General features: G+C 37.0%; 2 protein-coding genes across 2 annotated transcripts; one reads left to right on the top strand and one right to left on the bottom strand.

The window, feature by feature from the left end:
- Window positions 1–366: 366 nt before the first annotated feature.
- Window positions 367–1,224, top strand: LOC125664301 (uncharacterized protein K02A2.6-like). The gene has a single exon (XM_048896998.2). The coding sequence runs from the start codon at window positions 367–369 to the stop codon at window positions 1,222–1,224; it is 858 nt and encodes a 285-aa protein (XP_048752955.2).
- A 3,791-nt stretch (window positions 1,225–5,015) lies between these two features.
- LOC125664022 (C-C chemokine receptor type 3-like) lies at window positions 5,016–15,802 on the bottom strand. Its single transcript, XM_048896506.2, has 2 exons — window positions 15,662–15,802; window positions 5,016–6,789 (listed from the first exon to the last, which is right to left on the bottom strand). The coding sequence occupies exon 2, from the start codon at window positions 6,757–6,759 to the stop codon at window positions 5,542–5,544; it is 1,218 nt and encodes a 405-aa protein (XP_048752463.1). The 5' UTR covers window positions 6,760–6,789; window positions 15,662–15,802; the 3' UTR covers window positions 5,016–5,541.
- Between the last annotated feature and the right edge of the window lie 4,677 nt (window positions 15,803–20,479).

Raw genomic sequence — 20,479 nt, 5'->3', positions numbered from 1 at the left:
AGACAAAGGAGGTACTCGTTCCGGATCTTCAGGTGAATGAAATTCATCTTACATCATACTTACCTGCCTCACAGGAAATGCAGGGCCGGATCAGGAACGAAACCAGTCATGATATGGAACTACAGCAGCTCATGGATACAGTCTTAGTTGGATGGCCGAACAACAAAGCTGATCTATCACCAGAAAATAGTAACTACTGGAATTTCAAAGACAACATCTCTTGTATTGATGGTATTCTCTACAATTCTCATAAACCCATTATTCTAAAGTCGCTGCAAAACGAAATGCTGGAAAAACTTCCATGTCGGACATCAAGGAATCGTCAAGACTAAAAACCGTGCAAGAGACATTCTGTTTTGGAATGGAATGGGAAAAGACATTGAAAACCTTGTGAGTTCCTGTGAGATTTGTGCAAAGTACCAAGCCATGAATCCTAAAGAACCGATGATCCCAAGCGAATTACCTACAAGACCTTGGTCAAAGATTGGTATGGATCTTTTTGAACTCAATGGAACTCATTATTTACTCACTGTTGATTACTTGTCAAAGTGGCCAGAGGTGTCTAAACTTGAATCATTGACATCTAAGCGTGTGATTACTCATGTTAAGAGCATGATTGCCAAATACGGAATTCCGGACATCATCATAAGTGATAATGGGCCGCAGTTTAGCAGCTTTGAATTTAGGGAATTCGTAAAGGGATATCAGATCACACATTCAACTACTAGTCCTTACTATGCTCAGTCTAATGGACAAACAGAACGCATTGTCCAGACGATGAAATGTCTTATCACCAAATCTCATGATTCATATGTAACTCTGCTAGAGTATAGAAATACCAAAATTGATGGTATTGACTTGTCGCCTGCTCAGATGTTTCTAGGGCGAAGACTGAAATATATCGTGCCAATAACATTGCCTTTGTTAAAATCGAACATAAATAAGGATACCCTGGTCAAGCTTACATTTCGTCAGGAAAAACAGGAGGAAAACTTCAACAAACATACCAGAAAAGAGCCACTGAAACCTCTTAAGCCAGGAGACAACGTAATGCTGAAGAATCCATCTGGACAGTGGACAAGCGGGCACATCAAAGACTTAAATTCGGCTAAACGTTCATACATCGTTCAGAGTAACGGAAAACATTATAGAAAAAACTGCAAGTTCTTGAGGCCAACTCGAGTTAGAAGTAACTTTGAATGCACAGTTACAGAGGATACTTAATATCCAGTGCTCCGTCGTACAGTCCGCCAAAATCAGAAGTCAATGGAACCGAAACTTCTTTGTCGCATTCTACAGCTTCTGATGAAACTACTACTGCAACACCTGATGCCAAACCGCCAGCTATTTGCCCTGCTCGTGTGACCCGTAGTGGCCGTTGCATAAATATTCCTGTGCGTTACCGAGAGTGAATTCAGTGATAGGAGTGAATAGTGTATCATTGTGATCAGTGTTTATATGTTCTGCATAGTTAAAAGTATAATGTGTTCATTTATTTGGCTTTAACAAGTAGATAGTTGGATTGAATTTTGACATGATTGATTTAAGTGATTATATTTTGTCATTAAGTAATTTATAATTTGATTATTGATTTCTTTCGTATAACTTGAAGTGTACTTTGGGACTGGATTGGAAAAACAGCTTATATTGTCGTTCTTTGACATGGTGATTTACATGTGTATTACAGGTCAATAATTAAATGCATGTTTAAATATATTTTGTAGTAATTGAGTGTCCATTTCAAAACAGTCCAAAAATATCATTTTTATAAGGGGAAGGATGTGATGTATTCATGATCCATTCTATGTTTGTTTAGAGTTGTTTCCCTTTGTTTGTACTCTCCTGTATAGGGAGATTAATAAATCAGTTAGTAAACGTAAATGGCGTGATTTGTACCGTACACCACACATATAATTTGCGAAATGCTGACTTTGAAAGAGACTGTTGAAACCCCTGCACCATCAACTTGTTTGTCAGTAGCCTGCCTCGATTTAAAAACTTATCATACACTGAACAAACTCTTGTGTTTCATATCAGTTAAGACATATACACCATGCAGGTGATAATGGAATATTGCTACATAAATATGGTAATTGTTATACCCCTGCACCATCAACTTGTTTATCAGTAGCCTGCCTCGATTTAAAAACTGATCATACACAGAACAAAGTCTTGCGTATCGAATCAGTTTTGATATATAAATATGGGAAGTTGACGATGGAGAAGCTGAAATCATCCCGTTTGTCATCAAGTTGAGTTGTTAGTCTGCCGTTTATATATATTTTCAATAGAATATCTCCATGATTGAATTGATCATGTACAGACCATGCTCTCGCATATCGAATCAGTTGAGAAACATAAACATATGCGAGTGATAATAAAATATTGCTACACAAATATGGGAAGTTGATGGTGTAGAAGCGGAAGTCATCTCGTTTGTCAGTTGTTTTGCTTGTTTGGCACTGATATGCCGTTGTTATAATAAAAGGATTGGACACAAGTTCTCAAAGTCTTCTTATACAGTTGACAACATTTTCGTAAAAAAATAACTTTAATTTGCTTCAATACATTTGAAAATATGTGTATAGCCATGTATATGTTTACTTTTTAATATGATTAAACTGAATACTAACGTTAATCTCTGATGGTACATGTAACTCAAAGTACATGTAACTAGGTCAACTGAAAACTTGAATTTATCACTGTATGATTGTGTATCTGTAAATCGGAGCGTTTGGCACTGTGTAACGTAGGGTGATTTGATTTAATCACCATTAGTAGTTCCCGATCACGAATACAGTAATTATGTTTGAGTTACGTGGGCATATATCGCGCGCTCGAAACAAATTAATACTTACTGAGAGTTTTCCCAAAGTGGTTTATCGTTTTAACGTCTAACCCTGTAAAATCGTATTTTGATATGGCCGTTACATGTCATATGATAAGGTCAGTACTACTCGTGTTATCAATCTTTGAGTGATGTGTTTGAATCGTAGATCAAATTTCACAGAAAAAATATCGATAAAAACATGTCTTTTCTCTCAAATTTAAGTCTGTATACAGTTCGTCGGAGATTTTGTTTATGTATTGCTGCACATACAGGATAGGGGTGTACTTTAGAATTTGTTAGCATTTCGTTGTATATCAAAATATAATCGTCCCAACGACATGTAAACAATGTATAGGAAGTGATAACGACATGTAAACAATGTATAGGAAGTGATAAAGACATGTAAACAATGTATAGGAAGTGATAACGACATGTAAACAATGTATAGGAAGTGATAACGACATGTAAACAATGTATAGGAAGTGATAACGACATGTAAACAATGTATAGGAAGTGATAACGACATGTAAACAATGTATAGGAAGTGATGAGTTATTTGGTCCTGTTGTCGTTTTAGTTACATCCCATGCATATGATATGGTGTAAAGTATTTGATGAACGTGTTCGAATGTGAGTCGTTATATTGGTTCCTTTCTAGTGTATGCTTTAAATTCTTATACACGATACATTTCAGGGCGAGGTGCCTCCACCTATTTTGCTCACTCTACATTTTTCCGCGAATACACAGATTCCCATGGTAATTTAAAACTACATGTATTTCAATGTTGTTTTCCTGAGCGGGGGAGGGGGTGTTCGGATACAATGTATATTAAATATATCTTGTTAAATTATGATATTTTTGTTGTCAAGGCCGCTTTGTTTGCACATGCACTACAATAAATCTGGCGTCTACCCACACGATGCGCTGTAATGCAGTTCTGTGTTATTGTCGTGTTCTGTGTTGTCGTTGTGTGTCGATAAGAAGAGGTGAACAGTGGACCTTTAAATTTCTGGTACATCCCAAACACGTTCTTTGATTATGTTGTTTTAGTTCCATTCGAGAATTCATCACTCGTACGGAAATGTCAGCAGCTTTAGACCGATGTTTGTCGCTTACAGCTGCAGTAGTGGGTTGTTTTTTTAATTTATTGTGCCCACACCTACTGTGAGAATAGAACCCCCGGGCCACCTGATTGCGAAGTGAATAACACAAACAACGGACTGTCGCGACTGTGGTCCGAAATGTGATTTAGCCAATGGAGTGCACCGGTACAGTTTGCGAGCACTGACCGGACAGTGTTCGGGTGGACCGTGGTTTATGGCAGTACCAAGAGAATCAGAATGGTGGTCGAGTGATCTAATCCGTGAATGCATGTTCAGAGTGCGGAATACATGTATTCTATTTACTTTCAAAATCACCTTTGATTAATGGAATGATGCACAACAAATCATTTTAAGAACGCGAAAAAAAAGTATTTGATGCACAATTACATAGAATAATGTTACATCAATGAAAAACCCCTGGTAAATAGTAAGTGAAGAACATTCAAGTAGCAAAATTAGTTATCGAGAAAAACAATGTTACGAGAAATTATGGCTCCAAGCCCTATTAAGGACATCGTATGATATAGTATATGCATCTTAGACAAACAATGATAATATATGTAAAGCATTTTCTTCTGATAACTGTCTATCAAATGAAATAAAGAAAACAAAAATAGAGGCTGCCAAGGAAAATATGATGATATATATTTCGAGAAAACGGAGATGAGTCGTTTAGACGTAAACTGCTTCTTTAGTTTAATTTGAACAATATTTTACTACGTATACATATGATATAATACACGTAGGTCTGTGCAGAAGGCCGAACCTATATAATCCTTCCCACGTATAACGTAACTTAAACTGGTAAAGAATTTCTCTTTGTATTTGAGCCAAGTTGGAAAGGGTGAATTCGAGGCAATATCGGTTTTGACAATCAATTTCCCATTATCTCGTGGATCGAACTAACATCTGAACATATTTCCGATCTCAAACATCGAATATCTTAATACAGCGAAAACATCGAATATCTTAATACAGCGAAAACATCGAATATCTTAATACAGCGAAAACATCGAATATCTTAATACAGCGAAAACATCGAATATCTTAATACAGCGAAAAGTCGCACACACCTGTACGTGTATATATTCTCAATGTTTATTTTGACAAAATCAATCAAAATGTGTTATAATAAAGCACTGTATTGTATACACATTTACATATCTTTTGTTGTATTGTTTCGTAATATTTGGTACAGTCAATTTAACGGAGGTATTACAGTAGTTTCATAATTTTCATGCACATTAAAATTTGCGTGTTTATTTATTTTGCTAAAAACCAAACTTTTCATTGATTACTTGAATTGTTCTAAGTCAACCATGCAACCGACAAAATTAGTGTTCAATGTGTACTAATAAAATCACAGTATTTCAGATGGACATTGAGGATGACAGATGACATTCATTTATTCACAGTAATGTCAACAAACTTTAGAAAGAGTAAATTGATATGAATCAAGTATAACGTGTACTTCAGTGCTTCTTCACAAATCGTAACACCGTCCTGAGTTACTACATAAATTATTTACGAGTCAAACATATGAACTTTTACACCACACAAGTAAGATTCACATCTCTGAATGTCCATATACATGTATTACCCTCTATTTATAAATGTGTCGATACTACAAATTTTGGCGCCATCTGAATATCGGACATCATAGTTTCTCGTGATGCGGTATCTGTGCTCCAGATGTCGCTGCTGGTCCTCCTCCACACCTGTTTTGAGTGATCTCCCTTTGCTGTGTACCATTTTGAAAAATTATCAAACTGTGTTCGCCTTACACTGTCTTTCCCCTGAATGCATCTCCTGAATATTTGTTTCAGCGATTGTCTAAATTTGCTGCCTGTAACAAGGTACACAAAGAATGTCACACATTTATTGGTGTACAACATATAAAATGTAGCAGAGAAAAGCAGTCCCATGTCTGGTGAACTGTAAAAGTCCGGATTGTATCCGGATATGGATAGTTGCACCGAAAACGGAAACGTTAATATCAACAAAACCAGAGATTCACCAACCAACATCGGAACTATGGTGTGTAGTTGTCTCCGGACACGGGCGTTGTAATTCAAATTGTTACATTCATCTATCCTAGAATTCTCTTTGAATTTGGACGTCTTCCTGAAGTTTGTCTCGAACTTGGACGATTTGAGTAACTGAAGCACTAGGATAGTGTTACTCACTATAATGATGATGAAGCATACAGAAAGATAAACCAAATGCAGACATGGCCAAACCCGCTTCCAGAAAAATTGGTACGATTCTGTTCCAGGATAAACATCACAGAGTCTCTCTTTCCTTGATTCTGGAACCATGTTGGATCCGATGAGGAAGTGAAACTCTTTTGCAACAACAATGAACGCAAGGATAACTACTATGATTCTTGCCCGCCTGATTGATTTTGTTTTGAACTTCAACGGGAACATCATTGCTAAAGCCCGATCAACGGTCATCATGCTTGTGATCAAAATTCCAAAGTCACAGTTTCCCCAGCCGTAGAAATCTAGAAATTTACAGATGCCTTTGACTTCGTTTCGATAATATATTCCATCAAAGCTAACATAGAGCCAATGTGTTGTCATGGATATGACCAAACTTAGAGCGTCATTGACAGCGCCGGCCGTCATGAACACGGAAGTTGATTGTCTACAAAACTGTTTAGTACGCATGACCAAGATGATGAATACATTACACGTGACTCCCACAAGGATGAGGATTGGTGGATAAATAGCGTCTATGACATCAAGTGACTTCTGAGTTTTAGTTCCTGTAGCCGTTACTCCCGATGATGTAAATAACGGCAGACTTGTAAAGTTAATCATTTTTGTTAAACGTTGGAATCTGAGTTCTATCTGAAAAGAGACCAGAAGAATAAAGTTCAACATAACATGATTACGGTATCACACACTGTTACACGTTTTTCGTAACGCTGGTTTTTTCCACCAAAAGTTAAAGGGTTAAGGTTTCCAATATAATGGAAGCTGTCCTTAATACAAAAGTATTCTTTTTTGAAAAAAAAATACATAATAGAAAACTTATCGTGGAGTCGTTTACATGTCTTCCACATTGAACACGTCCTTATCCCCCATCTTAACAAACGTTTTATCTTAAGAAAATAAATCGTTCAATATTTATGGAGTGTACCGTTATATATTGTGAATTGCTTCTCTGTAAATAATGATCGAAGCACACCGTATTTGTAAAGGGTGTGTTTGTTAAAGGATTGCGTAAGATTGAGAAGATCCAAATTGATTTATGTTTCGACACTTGTATGAAACAAAAATTCAGTCAAATGTTTCATGCTTCTTGCAATTGTTTCAATTTCTATTTGTCAATTTTGTTCTTATTGTTAGTCTACTATAAATAATAGATGGAATGTGAAGCAAGAGGATTTAAAATGTTTGCATTCAGATAAAATGAAACCAAGAATTGGATAATTTGATGCATTGTGTCAGTGTAAAATTAGAATCCAAAAATGTAATTGGTAAAATGAGATCTAGCTACGCAATATACTTGGACCACCTGACCACAAACTTTAAAATCACGGTGCTGTGAACCTGTCAATAGTCCATGTACATAAAACATATCAGATGGTGAAAATAAATTCGTGGTGCAAGAGTTGACTCCCTTTATGATAGCACTCTCCTGTTGATGGAAGATTTTATGCATGTATTTCCGTTCCACGAAAATGCCGAAAAGCAAATTGCAGCGATTTCACAGGGTCTCAAACAAGAACCCTTGCAAATTTTCATATTGCCATGATGTAAGCTTTCATAAAATCGCTGAAAGTTTATTCTCTAATCCGACAAAGCAATTCAGAATAATCATTATTGATAATTTTATAGCGAAAAAGGAAAAAGTCCGTGTTTCTATACACCGTGACTGCATCTCCAGATTAAGGAGCCCTAATTAGCTATCGGAAGGGGAATACGAATTAGTTATCGGTTATGGGGGGGGGGGGTACGAATTAGTTATCGGTAGAGGAATACGAATTGGTTATCGGTAGGGTGAGTATGAATTCCTTTGATTTTACGGATACTAATTTAACACGGTTCAAGATTGTCTTCATTACTTTCATCAAACCCAGCATGGTGTTTTATTACTGTGGGATATTAATTGAACTTTCTATTGTAAATAGATATCAGCTAATTCAATGCATATACACAAATAATATTTGTAACGGATTATTTCGTCAATAGAAAAACAATCGCTAAGACTCTGCGTGTATTACCATCATGGTTACATGGCGATGAACAACATTTTCTTTACACTATGCGCAAGATGTTATCATGATTAAAAAAAGATAAAGCTAATTCATGTAGAATTTCTTATAGGTTTTATTTTCTAAGATTAGAAGAAACACATGCATCTTAATTAATTTATTGTATACTTGACATGCACATGGCATTGTATTCATCATCAAACAGGAATCGCCTGCTGGAGTTCCAATATACCCCAGAGTACTACATCATTTTATTGATATTCGTAAAGATTGTTAAAAAATTGTAACTTCTCTGCGAGGTTTACATGTATTAAACAATTCAACATCTGGTATTCAATGACAGATTCTACACTCCTTCAACTAAAGAAAAGTCGTTTTTAATTTAAGAAATAGCAAAGACAATGATCATTTTTGTTGGACCTCTCTCTCGCTCTGTGAAAGATTTCAATCCTTATATGTACATTCTACTCTCATTTCTATTGAAATTCCCAGCCGTGTTAAAATAGACGTATCATAATTATCAATATTCATACGCGCAGTACGCATTCATGAGGAAATTCGGAAATAACCACTTATGCACTTCTGCCTTAGCCCAGGATTTGACCCACGAACTGTCGAACCTAACCTTTATATTAGACAGCGCGTGACCCATGTGCAAAATTGTTCGACAATATTTGAGAAAGGAAGCAAGATACCGTTACATTCATATGGCATGTCAAACGTTGCAATGTTATTTTTTTCCTTTGCATTGCATATTTTTCCATTTGTGTCATTTGTATTGTACATTTTTCATTGGCATTTAAAACAAACTTCATTTGTATTATAATTTTTCATTTGTATTGTATCCGACGGTTTTTTTTTTTTTTTTTTTTTTTTTTTTTTTTAAATTTAATTTGTTATCATGAAGGATTCCATCAGTCAATAGTTCTGAAAACAAGCATGCTCGACCACAAGATAAACTGGTCCCCTATCTTCGTGCAGTACTATAAAAAAAAAAAACACGAGGTTGAAAAGCGAGGGAAAGTTCAGTGGTAAACAGTAGTAATAAAAAAGACATAATTTATGCCTTGATATTGATAAACAACCATGGTTTAAACCAATGAAATGCTTCGTACCCCCCCCCCTCCAAGCAAAAACAACAAACAAACAAACAAAAATTCCTCGGATGCAATATAAATGAAAAAAATATGCAATGCAAATGAAACATTATAATATACAAATGAAAAACGACACAATTCAAATGGAAAATATATAATACATATGAAAATATTATACAACGAGAAATGGAGAATATAGAATACAAATGAAAAAATATATAATACAAATGGAAAATATGCCATGAAATGAATATGTTATAATACAAATTATACAATACAAATGAAAAATATGAAATCTTGTCATACGTTTCCAATGGTTTCTACAAATATGCAATATTAGCCATTTCGTCATGTACGCGTTGAAGTTGTAAACCATTGGCACATAGATATGAATAGATTATAATATGTATATTTTAACAGTTGCAGATTCTAACAGAAATGAGTGTAGAATGTATACATAAGAAATAAACTTCACTTTTGAAAATACATTTAAGCAATGAATTCTTATTTTTTGAAAGATGTACAAAAAATGCAGTCTCATAACTGCAACGGTATGTGCAAATTGAATCACGTGAGTTAGCGTCATGAAAATTTGTTTACACACACCGTTGTGGTTATGAGACTACACCTTTCAAAAACCAAGACTGCATTGCTTATACATTTGTATTTACATTTTAAAAACCCCTTTTTAACGTGTACATTTTTCAAATATGTCTCGAATCTCCCGCCTAATTCTTTGAGCAAGTAGCGATTAACGGAACAGCCGTGGAAAGCAAAATGTGATGTCATAACGTAAAAGAAAAGAGTGTGCAATGCTGAAAAAAATTATTAGTCCTATTATGTTTTGAATTGATTTATAATAAATACAATAAAAAGCAATTATTAACAAAGTTTAAAAACTGAACTGGGATTAAACAGTTCAAATCTATTTAATTGTTAACAGCGTAGGTATAGTCATTTTAGGTGTTAGTCGGCCAGGTTGTCACTTCGAGAAATTGAAAGTACAATTACTGAGAGAAGAATTGTTGAAAAATCCTGCACTTAAATTGAATAAATTTTTCGTGTTTGATCGGTGATAATAACCACATGTTAGAGGTAAAATCAACTTATCTGGCATCGAATGAGACAGGAATGGACAACAAGCCCTAGGCTTTGTTTTCATTCGGCACACGTACATGTATGGCCGAGCACGGGAACTGCACGGCAATTTTGTCTGTAATAACAATATTAGGGGTCTTATATCACACCATCCCCTAACAAGGGGAAAAAATAATTTTATTAGTAAGTTGTATGATTCCTGTGGGTCGAGATGCAAACGATATGCTCGACAGTGTCCATACGCCTAATAGAAATATAGTCTTTGCAGTTATAGGCAAATATTCAAAATTCTCTAATGTATTTTATCACAGAATTAAAGAGTAAATGTAAATATGAAGGTATAAACTTCAACTCATACAATATTTATCGCATCCCATAGTAGGTGTTCCTACGCCGCATGACGTAATGTGCATAGGAACTGGATTAGGGTGACACCCCCCCCCCCCCCCCCCCATGAAAAAAAATTATGGAAGTGGCACATGTGTTGTTAAATTCTTCAAAAAGTTTGGAAACAATGGATTTGAATGTTAAGTAATTTGTTAACATCGATCAAACAAGCCTATTTATCGCCTCGAAAAAGTGAAACAGCCTGTAGCTCGGTGTTGCATACACCCCCTGATCATGTTTTGTATCGATCGTAAAATTTTCTCAATGATCAAGGAAACAAATATACATTGAAAGAAAAAAAAATAATAGAAGACACGAACTGAAATCGTTTTTCTTGAAACTAAAATGGAAACCGTTGTATTGAGCGCCACCCTCCCCCTTTGTGAGAACTAAATGACATACTGTATAAATCATTCTCAGTGTTAGGAAACCCGATAGTTCACATTAGGAAGCGAACACACAAGATCTTTATCACATATTTACCCCTTTATGTAGTGGATATCAACTTTCGAACTCCATGCACCAAATGAATCTGGGATACGCCACGTTAAACTACACACAACACGGTTTCATCACTAATACATGCAGATGTACGAAACACGAGCACATCTAACAATGAAAGCTCCACGACTCTCCATATGTCACAGGAAACATGGAAATTCTCTAAATGACGATATATATACATGGTGGCAAATTTATCGTCTCCTTATTCACATGTTCGACTAAAACAAATCAAAAGAAAGAGAAAAAAAGAAGACAGCGCACCATCTATGACCCAGATTTGGATGATTGACATTTTCATGAATTGTCACACAATATCAATGTAAAACGTCCTAAAATGTAAAACAAAAAATCTCATTTAAAAATGATCTTCTATGAATTAAACATTGTGACAGTCAATATTCATTTTTATATTTCCCAACGAACTATTTGTAGCGGCGTAGTGTTAACGTTACCAATGTAGTTTGGCTTGAAGTAAATAAACCAGGATATTTTGGATATGCAAAGTCAATGGTCTGTTAGGCTGAAATATGTGATAAAAAGAAAATATCATGGTTTGTGGTTGGATATGATTATTATCCAACGTGTTGTGTTTTCGATCTATAGAAAAACACACTAAGAAACGCCGAAAGTAAAGTTGCAATTTGAAGGCATGTACAACCCCTGACAAAATACGGCAAGATTGCACGTGTAATTAATCCAATCCGATACCGTACCTGTAATTAATGCTGTCCAACATTGTGCCTCTTTGTAATTAATCCTGTCCGAGACTGTACATGTTTACAATTAATCCTGTCCGTATTATTTCTGTTTACTGCATTTATCACACATACACCAAAGCCAGGTACCATCTTCGTTTGATGTTTGCCCAGTCACCAACCTCAGTCTGGCAATTTGTTTAGCAGGTGACCCTGACAAGTCTATTAGCTAATAAATGTTTAATTATTTCCCCAAATGTTTTAACCTGATTCAAATGTTACAAACTGCACTTCACTTGTTAAGATGCCTCCAGCTAATGTAACCCTACAGAATAATGCATTTTACATATATTCTACAAAATGTCAGGTAGGCTAAGAGATAATGTATATTTTTTTCAGAAAATGATAAATATTTCATACTCGTTGGTGAACTTCATAATGGAGACTTATTTGTTATAAGCATTTTGATAAAAGAAATAATAAAATGTTTAGAAGAAAAGATATATACATGTATGGAAAATGTAAATATTTCAGAAGAATCACTATATTGCTAGGTAATGAAAACCTTTATGGTCACCCAAAAACTGATTCAAACATTTCAGTATTTTGTTTTTGGATCGATTTTAATTAAATATTGCAATAAGTTGTCAAGGATTAAATATGCAGCATTGTGATACTGTTAACAAATACAGAAGCAAAGCAAACTACACAGAGGTAACACATTAGTGTGTTTTATAATACAATACTAATTTTATACTCCAAACAAAACTCTTTCAAACTGCATATGAATATTGCAGCACGATGTTTAAATTTCATCTGATACGACATAGACACATTATCTTAGCAAAATCGTCCCGCAAACATCTAATCGAAACCTAAAAACGTTATATATAATTTAGTCGCTGATGTCAGACTGTTCACCTGGGAATATCGCTGTATTAGAGAGGAGTTTCTCAGGAAATATGCTGTATCACATCTAGTTCACCTCAGCGGAATCTCCTTGACCTTGTAGAGTACGGAATTTAGGTCGAATGTTACAACAATCTGGTCATTAAATGTCAAATTTTGCACCATAGACCTTTCTGCAAGTATCATCAAACCAATCATCTCTATAAGATGAACGGAGATTAGATCATAACACCTTTAATATATGCATTTACAATAATGTTAATCATTTGTTACCTGCTCCGACAGTCGCGCGTTAAACCTAACATAGGTTGTAACTTCCTTCGTCAAGCGCCCGACATTAGATATGAAATTCACGCGTCTTTCATATATTATCTTATATTTACATTCACATACACTGTAGTGTATTTTGCTAATTTCTTTTGAGATCTGTTGCTTGTCATTTGCTACTATGAAGACACAATTTGTTCCAATCTAGTTAATTCCGGTGTCTGTCTGTGTGTGAATATGCACATTCCACAAACTGCACGATTTATATCGCTGTATTGTTGAAATTGTTGGAAAATGTGTTGTTGTTTTTTTTAAATTTATATTTTACATTTGATTTGAATTTAGATAATAGAGAACGCATACCTATATTATACGATGGTTTATTTTATATGAGTTTAAAGTTTGTCCTTTTTGGACTACATGTACTTCCCTTTACCATCGTTCAAATATGGAAATCATTACCAAATATGGAGAGAAGTCAAAATGAGGTGATTTTTTTTTTATCTATTGTGTTTAAATAACTTACAAGTCAATACCATCTATATTTTACGTACTTGAAAGTATTTATATTACAAGGATACAGAAAAAATATAAATATAGATGATGAATTGTATTTCTTTTGTTTGTTAAACGGGAGGTGAAGTTCGCAAACATTGCAGAAAAATGTCCATTACACTTTTGTATATGACAAGCTATTTCCTCCTGAAGGTATTGCATTTTGTGAACAATGCAGCGCGTATGGAACTTGGTGAATATCACAAGTCTATTCTAACAGCTGGGAATTTCGACAGAACTGAAGGTGTAGAATGTAAAACTTATACGGTACCAATTTTGATGCACCAGATGCGCATTTAGACAAATAATGTCTCTTCAGTGATGCTCAAGCCGAAATTTTGGAAATTCGAAATAACAATAAACTTGTAAGAGCTAAAAGGAAAACTAGAGTGTCAAAAACTGGAGCCAAATTCGTTAAGGGATAAGAGCTATGCACGAGGGAGATAATCCTTAATTTTAAAATGAATTTCTAAATTTTATCCCAGCAATTAAATATATATCCGTATTTTCAAGCTAGTAACGAAGTACTTAGCTACTGGGCTGTAGAGACCCTCGGGGACTAACAGTCCACCAGCAGAGGTCTCGACCCAGGGGTCGTAATGTAAAACTTATACGGTACCAATTTTGATGCACCAGATGCGCATTTCGACAAATAAGGTCTCTTCAGTGATGTTCAAGCCGAAATTTTGGAAATTCGAAATAAAAATAAACTTGTAAGAGCTAAAAGGAGAACTAAAGTGCCAAAAACTGGAGAATGTAGATTAAAAATTTAGTTTTGAAAATACATGAGGGTATTAACTAATGGTATAAATAAAGTATACCCATGTAAAGCTCTGTACATCATACGCTCATGTGTTTTCAAAAATAAAATTTAACTTGTATTTAAAAAAAGAGAGCAAAAACAAAACAACATAGGTCCCGTGGTAGGGCAAGAGTAGTCACGATAAAGGACCCTCACTGCTACAGCCGTGAGCGCCATGTACAGTTTTAAAAAATTGTGGCACTTCACCTAACGCTGGTGACAGCTCTCTGTGAGTGAAAAATTCTCAAATGGAAAGTAAAACAAAACAAAACAATATAATATAATACAAATAATCCATAATTGTCTCCTGAAACAATTTACCCATGAGTTTCATTTTCTCTAATGAAATAGAAGACTTTTAAACTTATGTTAGTCAATTCTAAGTTCTTTTCCTTTAAATATAGCGTTTATCGGATGTATAACGACTTGTCAGCCCTATGGATTGGATAACGAATTTTGACCGTCACCATTTTCACTTTTCTTTTTGGATGTTCTAACAAAGTGAGAGAGAGAGAGAGAGAGAGAGAGAGAGAGAGAGAGAGAGAGAGAGAGAGAGGGGGGGGCAGTCCCCACTTTATATACCTCAAGTCAACGTTTTTTTTAAAACTATTTGAGATAAGATTATAAAATATCATCATGTGCACTGAAATAAAAAAAAAGGTCATAAAGTAATTTGAAATGTAATAAAGATATTTACATTACAGCTTATGTAAATATTTTCCCCCTTTAGCACACGTAATTCAATAAGCGAGTCGAAATACTAGAACAGACATAGCGATTGAGCATGCTGTTGCTTTGAAATCATATTAACGTTTTTAAATGGAAAACTTTCATTTAATACTACGAAAACTTCCTTTGTTTTTAAAGCACAAGCTTTTAGGAACACCAAATTTTATACTATCATTTGTAAAGCAGATAATTATTTGCAATGAATTATAGTTCTTCTAAACTACATAAGAATTCCTCATTATCTATAAAACAGATAACACGGCGCTATTTTACTCACCTTTACTGTATAACAACCAGGTAACACAGCGCTGTTTTACTCACCTTTGCCGTACATGTATATCAAACAGGTAAGACGACGCTATTTTACTCACCTTTGCTGCATATCAAACAGGTAAGACGGCGCTGTTTTACTCACCTTTACTGTATATCAAACAGGTAACACGGCGCTGTTTTACTCACCTTTACCGTTTCCTTAGGTCTACAGGGTGGTGAACGTAGAAGCCCGTCTCTGTCTGATTGATAGATAATCAATACGAGTCCGGAAAATAACTGAGAAATTTAAACAGCAGTCATGACAGTCTTAAATTACACAATATTCATTGTCTTGGATTAAACAGCTGCTCGTTTGACGTGCGGTGTTTTGGTTTTCATCTCAAATCTTGGTCCTTTGTAGATATTCAATATTCGTCAAATAACCGCATCTAGTCATTTATTGATAATGAGGCTAAAGTTATTTACTCCAATGTTTATTTCACGACTGGTTAATTATGTAAGATAGCAATTACATAAAGAATGTCCATAATTACCAAATCAATGGAATCTCGTCGTAATGTTTTCTCAACTTTGTAATGAATAACACGAAGCTTGAACAGTAAACTGATTATTTGTTGTAGTGATGAAACATGTCAATAGAAAAGTAGAGAACGTTCCTAGGAACGGATATTACAACCCCAAGACAACGTCTTCTATATTCTTAGTTTATACAAAATCAGCTTTATACACAATGTAAGACTTTTCCAAACACATCGCACGGCATTCCAAACTTCACACATCACACAACGGCAAATTACTCTTTTAATGTCAACCCACGCCATATCATCCACAAAATATTGATCTTTTTTTTTGAAGAAAGGAAAAACTTCGATCATGACAAAATTAATCGTTACAATTTAGTTAGAAATCTAATGTTCGACAAGTAACGATATAATTGCAAACAATTAGAAATTGTAATAAAATATGTGAAATACAGGTTTAATTCATATTTAAATATTTACATTTACTAATGTTTATCCATATGCTTATTTCAATAGATTGTATTTCTCGATAAACACACTAACCAATTCTACTTGACATAACGACTCGTTTCCCAAACATATAGATCGTTGTAGGTTCCCCATCGTCCATAGCTCCCATACCTCCATAATATAAACAAACTAAACGTGTCACAGGGTGTAATTATGCCATTCAGTAAACCGAAAGGTGACTGAACGGTTACTGAAAACTGACTGAACGATTACTGAAACGTGACTGAATGGTTACTGAAATGTGACTGAACTGTTTCTGAAATGTGACTGAACGGTTACTGAAATGTGACTGAATGGTTACTGAAACGTAACTGAATGTTTAGTGAAAGGGGAATTAATGCTTACTGCGTGACTGAATGGTTACTGAAATGTGACTGGACGGTTACTGAAATGTAACTGAACGGTTACTGAAACATGACTGAATGGTTACTGAAATGTGACTGAACGGTTACTGAAACGTGACTGAATGGTTACTGAAATGTGACTGAACGGTTACTGAAACGTGACTGAACGGTTACTGAAATGTAACTGAACGGTTACTGAAATGTAACTGAACGGTTACTGAAACGTGACTTAATGGCAGAGCTCTGTCATTCACTGACCTTTCCAGACCGTTCAGTAGACTGGATGACATAGGTTCATCCTGTCTGTGTTCCTTAAATATACGGATCGAATTCTTTGATTTCGCCGTGATGATTTTTGCTGTTCTAAAACGAATAATGGATGCATGTTCTATCAACTGAAAGACCCTCGTCACGGTGTCGTACAAAACTTATTATACCGATACAAAATAAAGATTAATATATCACGTTAGGAGAAAGACTATTTGGATCAAGATGATTACTTCGATACCAATTAGTGATATTGGCAATATTCACTTCCACAAGAATCCATATTAGCTCTTTATTTCGTACATTGTTCTACGAAATTGTGGATGAAACGGACACCTAAGCTGCGCAGTACACGTTTTCACATTTCTATACAGGGATGGAATACTGACCTATACCTATCATTATCAGAACACATTTGTTCTCCAGTCTCCATTCAACTAATCCACATGCACTACTTTAGGCCTACACAATCACTTTGAAGGAAAATTTTGCATATAATCTCAACACATAACCAATTACAGTTTGATATGAACTATTAAACATGCCTTAGATCTATATTATTGTCTCGAAGTGTTATTTATGTGTGGACAAAGATTGTGATAAATGGCGTGGCTAGTCTCTCCGCATGTTATCGACCCAAGACCAACTATCATTTATTTCTAAAGAAAGAACTTACCATTTTTATCTATTTTTTAAACTTTTGTTTTTATCCTGCAATGCGATATGAAGTCACTTACGACTGGACCTAAATTGCGCATTTTACGTCAGAAAATACTATGTACATGTTTAACAAAGAAGCATTCCCTCGGTAGTTGCGACCCTGACGTCACAATGTAGATTTTGAAAAGCACGATCACGTCACAGTAAAATCGAACGCACGAAGTTAATATGGGGCATCGACCTTGTTATTGTTGTCTTTATTACATCACTAATTAATTTCATGTCCGCAAATGGTGATGAATATATACTGTAGTATCTGGGGAGTCTTCCCCAGTACGACTTGTTTATCCCCGGATGGCAGAGGATCAACATCCGGCAGCACGAGGAGATTTCCCGCGGTTATGGTACATGCCAGACGTACAGCAAGACCTACCCGAAGCTTAGACCCGACAGCAGGCAGAACAGTTAAGTCCGCGGGACCCATGTTTATGTAGATACACAGTAATAAAGACTATAGATACTTTATTGGCGCCCAACTCGAGGCCGTGGACTTACCTGGGTGGGTTATTGCATTTTTTTGGTGCTTTCCCCAGTCACGTTGTTAGGTCGCCATATTGGCGGGTAGTGTCAGATTTGGGATTTTTCTTTTTTCTACTCGGGAATAGATTTCGATTTTAGTGATTAACAGGGATTTTTATTAATTACTGAATCAATTTAGACAATACTTTACTCCATTTTTGATACATTTTTTGTGGATTATTTACTTGTGAGATGGATATGTCTATAGATGAGGCGTTACATGGGTTGGGCTTGCGCCCTCACCCAGACACACCTGTGGTCACGCGGAATGTACCCGCGTACTCCCAGGTATCCTCAGGCGATGACGAACGTTATTTCACGCCGTCCTTGGCTTCCTGTTTGAGAGAGGGGGGAGGTAGGTTAAGGGATGCCACAGGTGGGGAAGTGAGGCTTAGTGGCACGCAGTTTGGCTCTAGAGAGGGTGACAGGCTTAGTGGAACGCAGTTTGGCTCTAGAGAGGGCGACAGGTTTAGTGGCACGCAGTTTGGTTCTAGAGAGGGTGACAGGCTTAGTGGCACGCAGTTTGATTCTAGAGAGGGTGACAGGCTTAGTGGCACGCAGTTTGGCTCTAGAGAGGGCGACAGGCTTAGTGGCACGCAGTTTGGCTCTAGAGAGAGTGACAGGCATAGTGGCACGCAATTTTTCTCTATGGAGGGTGGCAGGTTTAGTGGCACGTAGTTTGGCTCTGATGAAGGCTATAGCTTAGATTGGGATATGCAACGTAGGTGTGACTTCCCGGGGAATTTAATGGGATTAGATTCGCCCAAGAAAGGGTCTGGACATGACACCCCAGGGTTTAGCGATTGGGATAGGCGGGAGAAGGATTTCTTGTCCCCTGGTGGGGGCTCAGTTATTCCTAATGTCACGGTGAGGCCTACTCCAGTCAAGGGGAGTGGTCATGTATCCAGCTCTGGGAGTCTCCCGGAATATCATACCCCTACTCTGCATTCCTACACTCCAGTGTCAATGTCAGCCCCACCCCCTCATTCATGGGTTGATGATCAGGCCCTAGGCCAGCTTAGTCAGGGTTTGTCCCAGATGGGCTTGGGTTCACGCTTGCAGCACCCCACTCCTGGACCGTATTCCCCAGTTGCCCCATTTTCGGAGCCAGGGATTACCTACGGTAATTACCAGTCCCCACAGCCCAGCCAGGGCTATGATCTGCTTACAGGGTCCCCAGTCCCGCATGCCTACCCATCCCATGTGCAAGACCATTGGGTTGGGGGGAATGCCCCCCACACCCAGCCTTTGATATCTCACATGTCTGGCGATTACGCTAGCACACCTATGCCCTACCCTGGCACCACGGCTTGTGGGTTGGGGGATGAGAGGGGTAGCGTAGTGCACATTCAACCCCAGTTAGGTGAACCAGAACGAAACGCACCATTCTCTGGGCATTCTGCCCAGGGACTAGCTCCAGCGTCTCGCACCACGTACCAGGTCCCCCAGTACTCTTGTAGAGGGGAGCAGTCGATGGGCTTCAGTAGAAACGCACCTCAGTACAAGGATTTGCGGTACGATGGAAATTCTAGCTGGAAGTCCTTCCTGTACAAGTTCATTCGCCTGGCCCGCAGCCAACAGTGGACTGAGATGGAACAACACGACAAATTATGTTTCTCCTTGGAGGGGACAGCCAGTGACTACTACACCCTGTTGATGGAAACAGACCGCAGTCTCTCTTTGGCTGACATCATTGGGCGGTTTGGGAAACGTTTTGGGTCCACCAGGTTTCACGCATCAATTGAACTTTCAGTCAGCATCACAGGATATGGGCGAGTCATTGCGACATTGGACTGACAGGGTGCTTACCCTGGCCACCAAGGCTTTCCCGTCTGTGCCGGATGTACATGTCTATGCCATCCCACGGCTGTGCTATGGTGCTGAGGACAGGGACGCAGGACTTTATGCCCTGGACGGCCAGCCCAAGACAGTTGAGGAAGCAGTCGACCGAATGCAGTACTATCAGCATTCACGGCAGATGAAGTCATCCAAGCCCATGAGGGATGTGAGGCAGGTAGCTCAGGTTGAAGCTCCCAATCCTGACAAGGAGATCAAGGAAATGCGCCAGCGCCTTGTGGAGATAGAGAAGGAACTCCGAGGGCGGACCCCCTCTCCTAGGAGAC

Source organism: Ostrea edulis, chromosome 1 (assembly GCF_947568905.1).
Source record: "Ostrea edulis chromosome 1, xbOstEdul1.1, whole genome shotgun sequence".
NCBI classification, from domain to species: domain Eukaryota; kingdom Metazoa; phylum Mollusca; class Bivalvia; order Ostreida; family Ostreidae; genus Ostrea; species Ostrea edulis.
Note: the sequence above shows the minus strand (reverse complement) of the source record. Positions and strands in the feature narration are given on the sequence as shown.

Bases quoted from the DNA above. Each gene is read 5' to 3' on its own strand.
- LOC125664301 (XM_048896998.2), top strand. From the start codon at position 367: ATGGGAAAAGACATTGAAAACCTTGTGAGTTCCTGTGAGATTTGTGCA.
- LOC125664022 (XM_048896506.2), bottom strand. From the start codon at position 6,759: ATGATTAACTTTACAAGTCTGCCGTTATTTACATCATCGGGAGTAACG.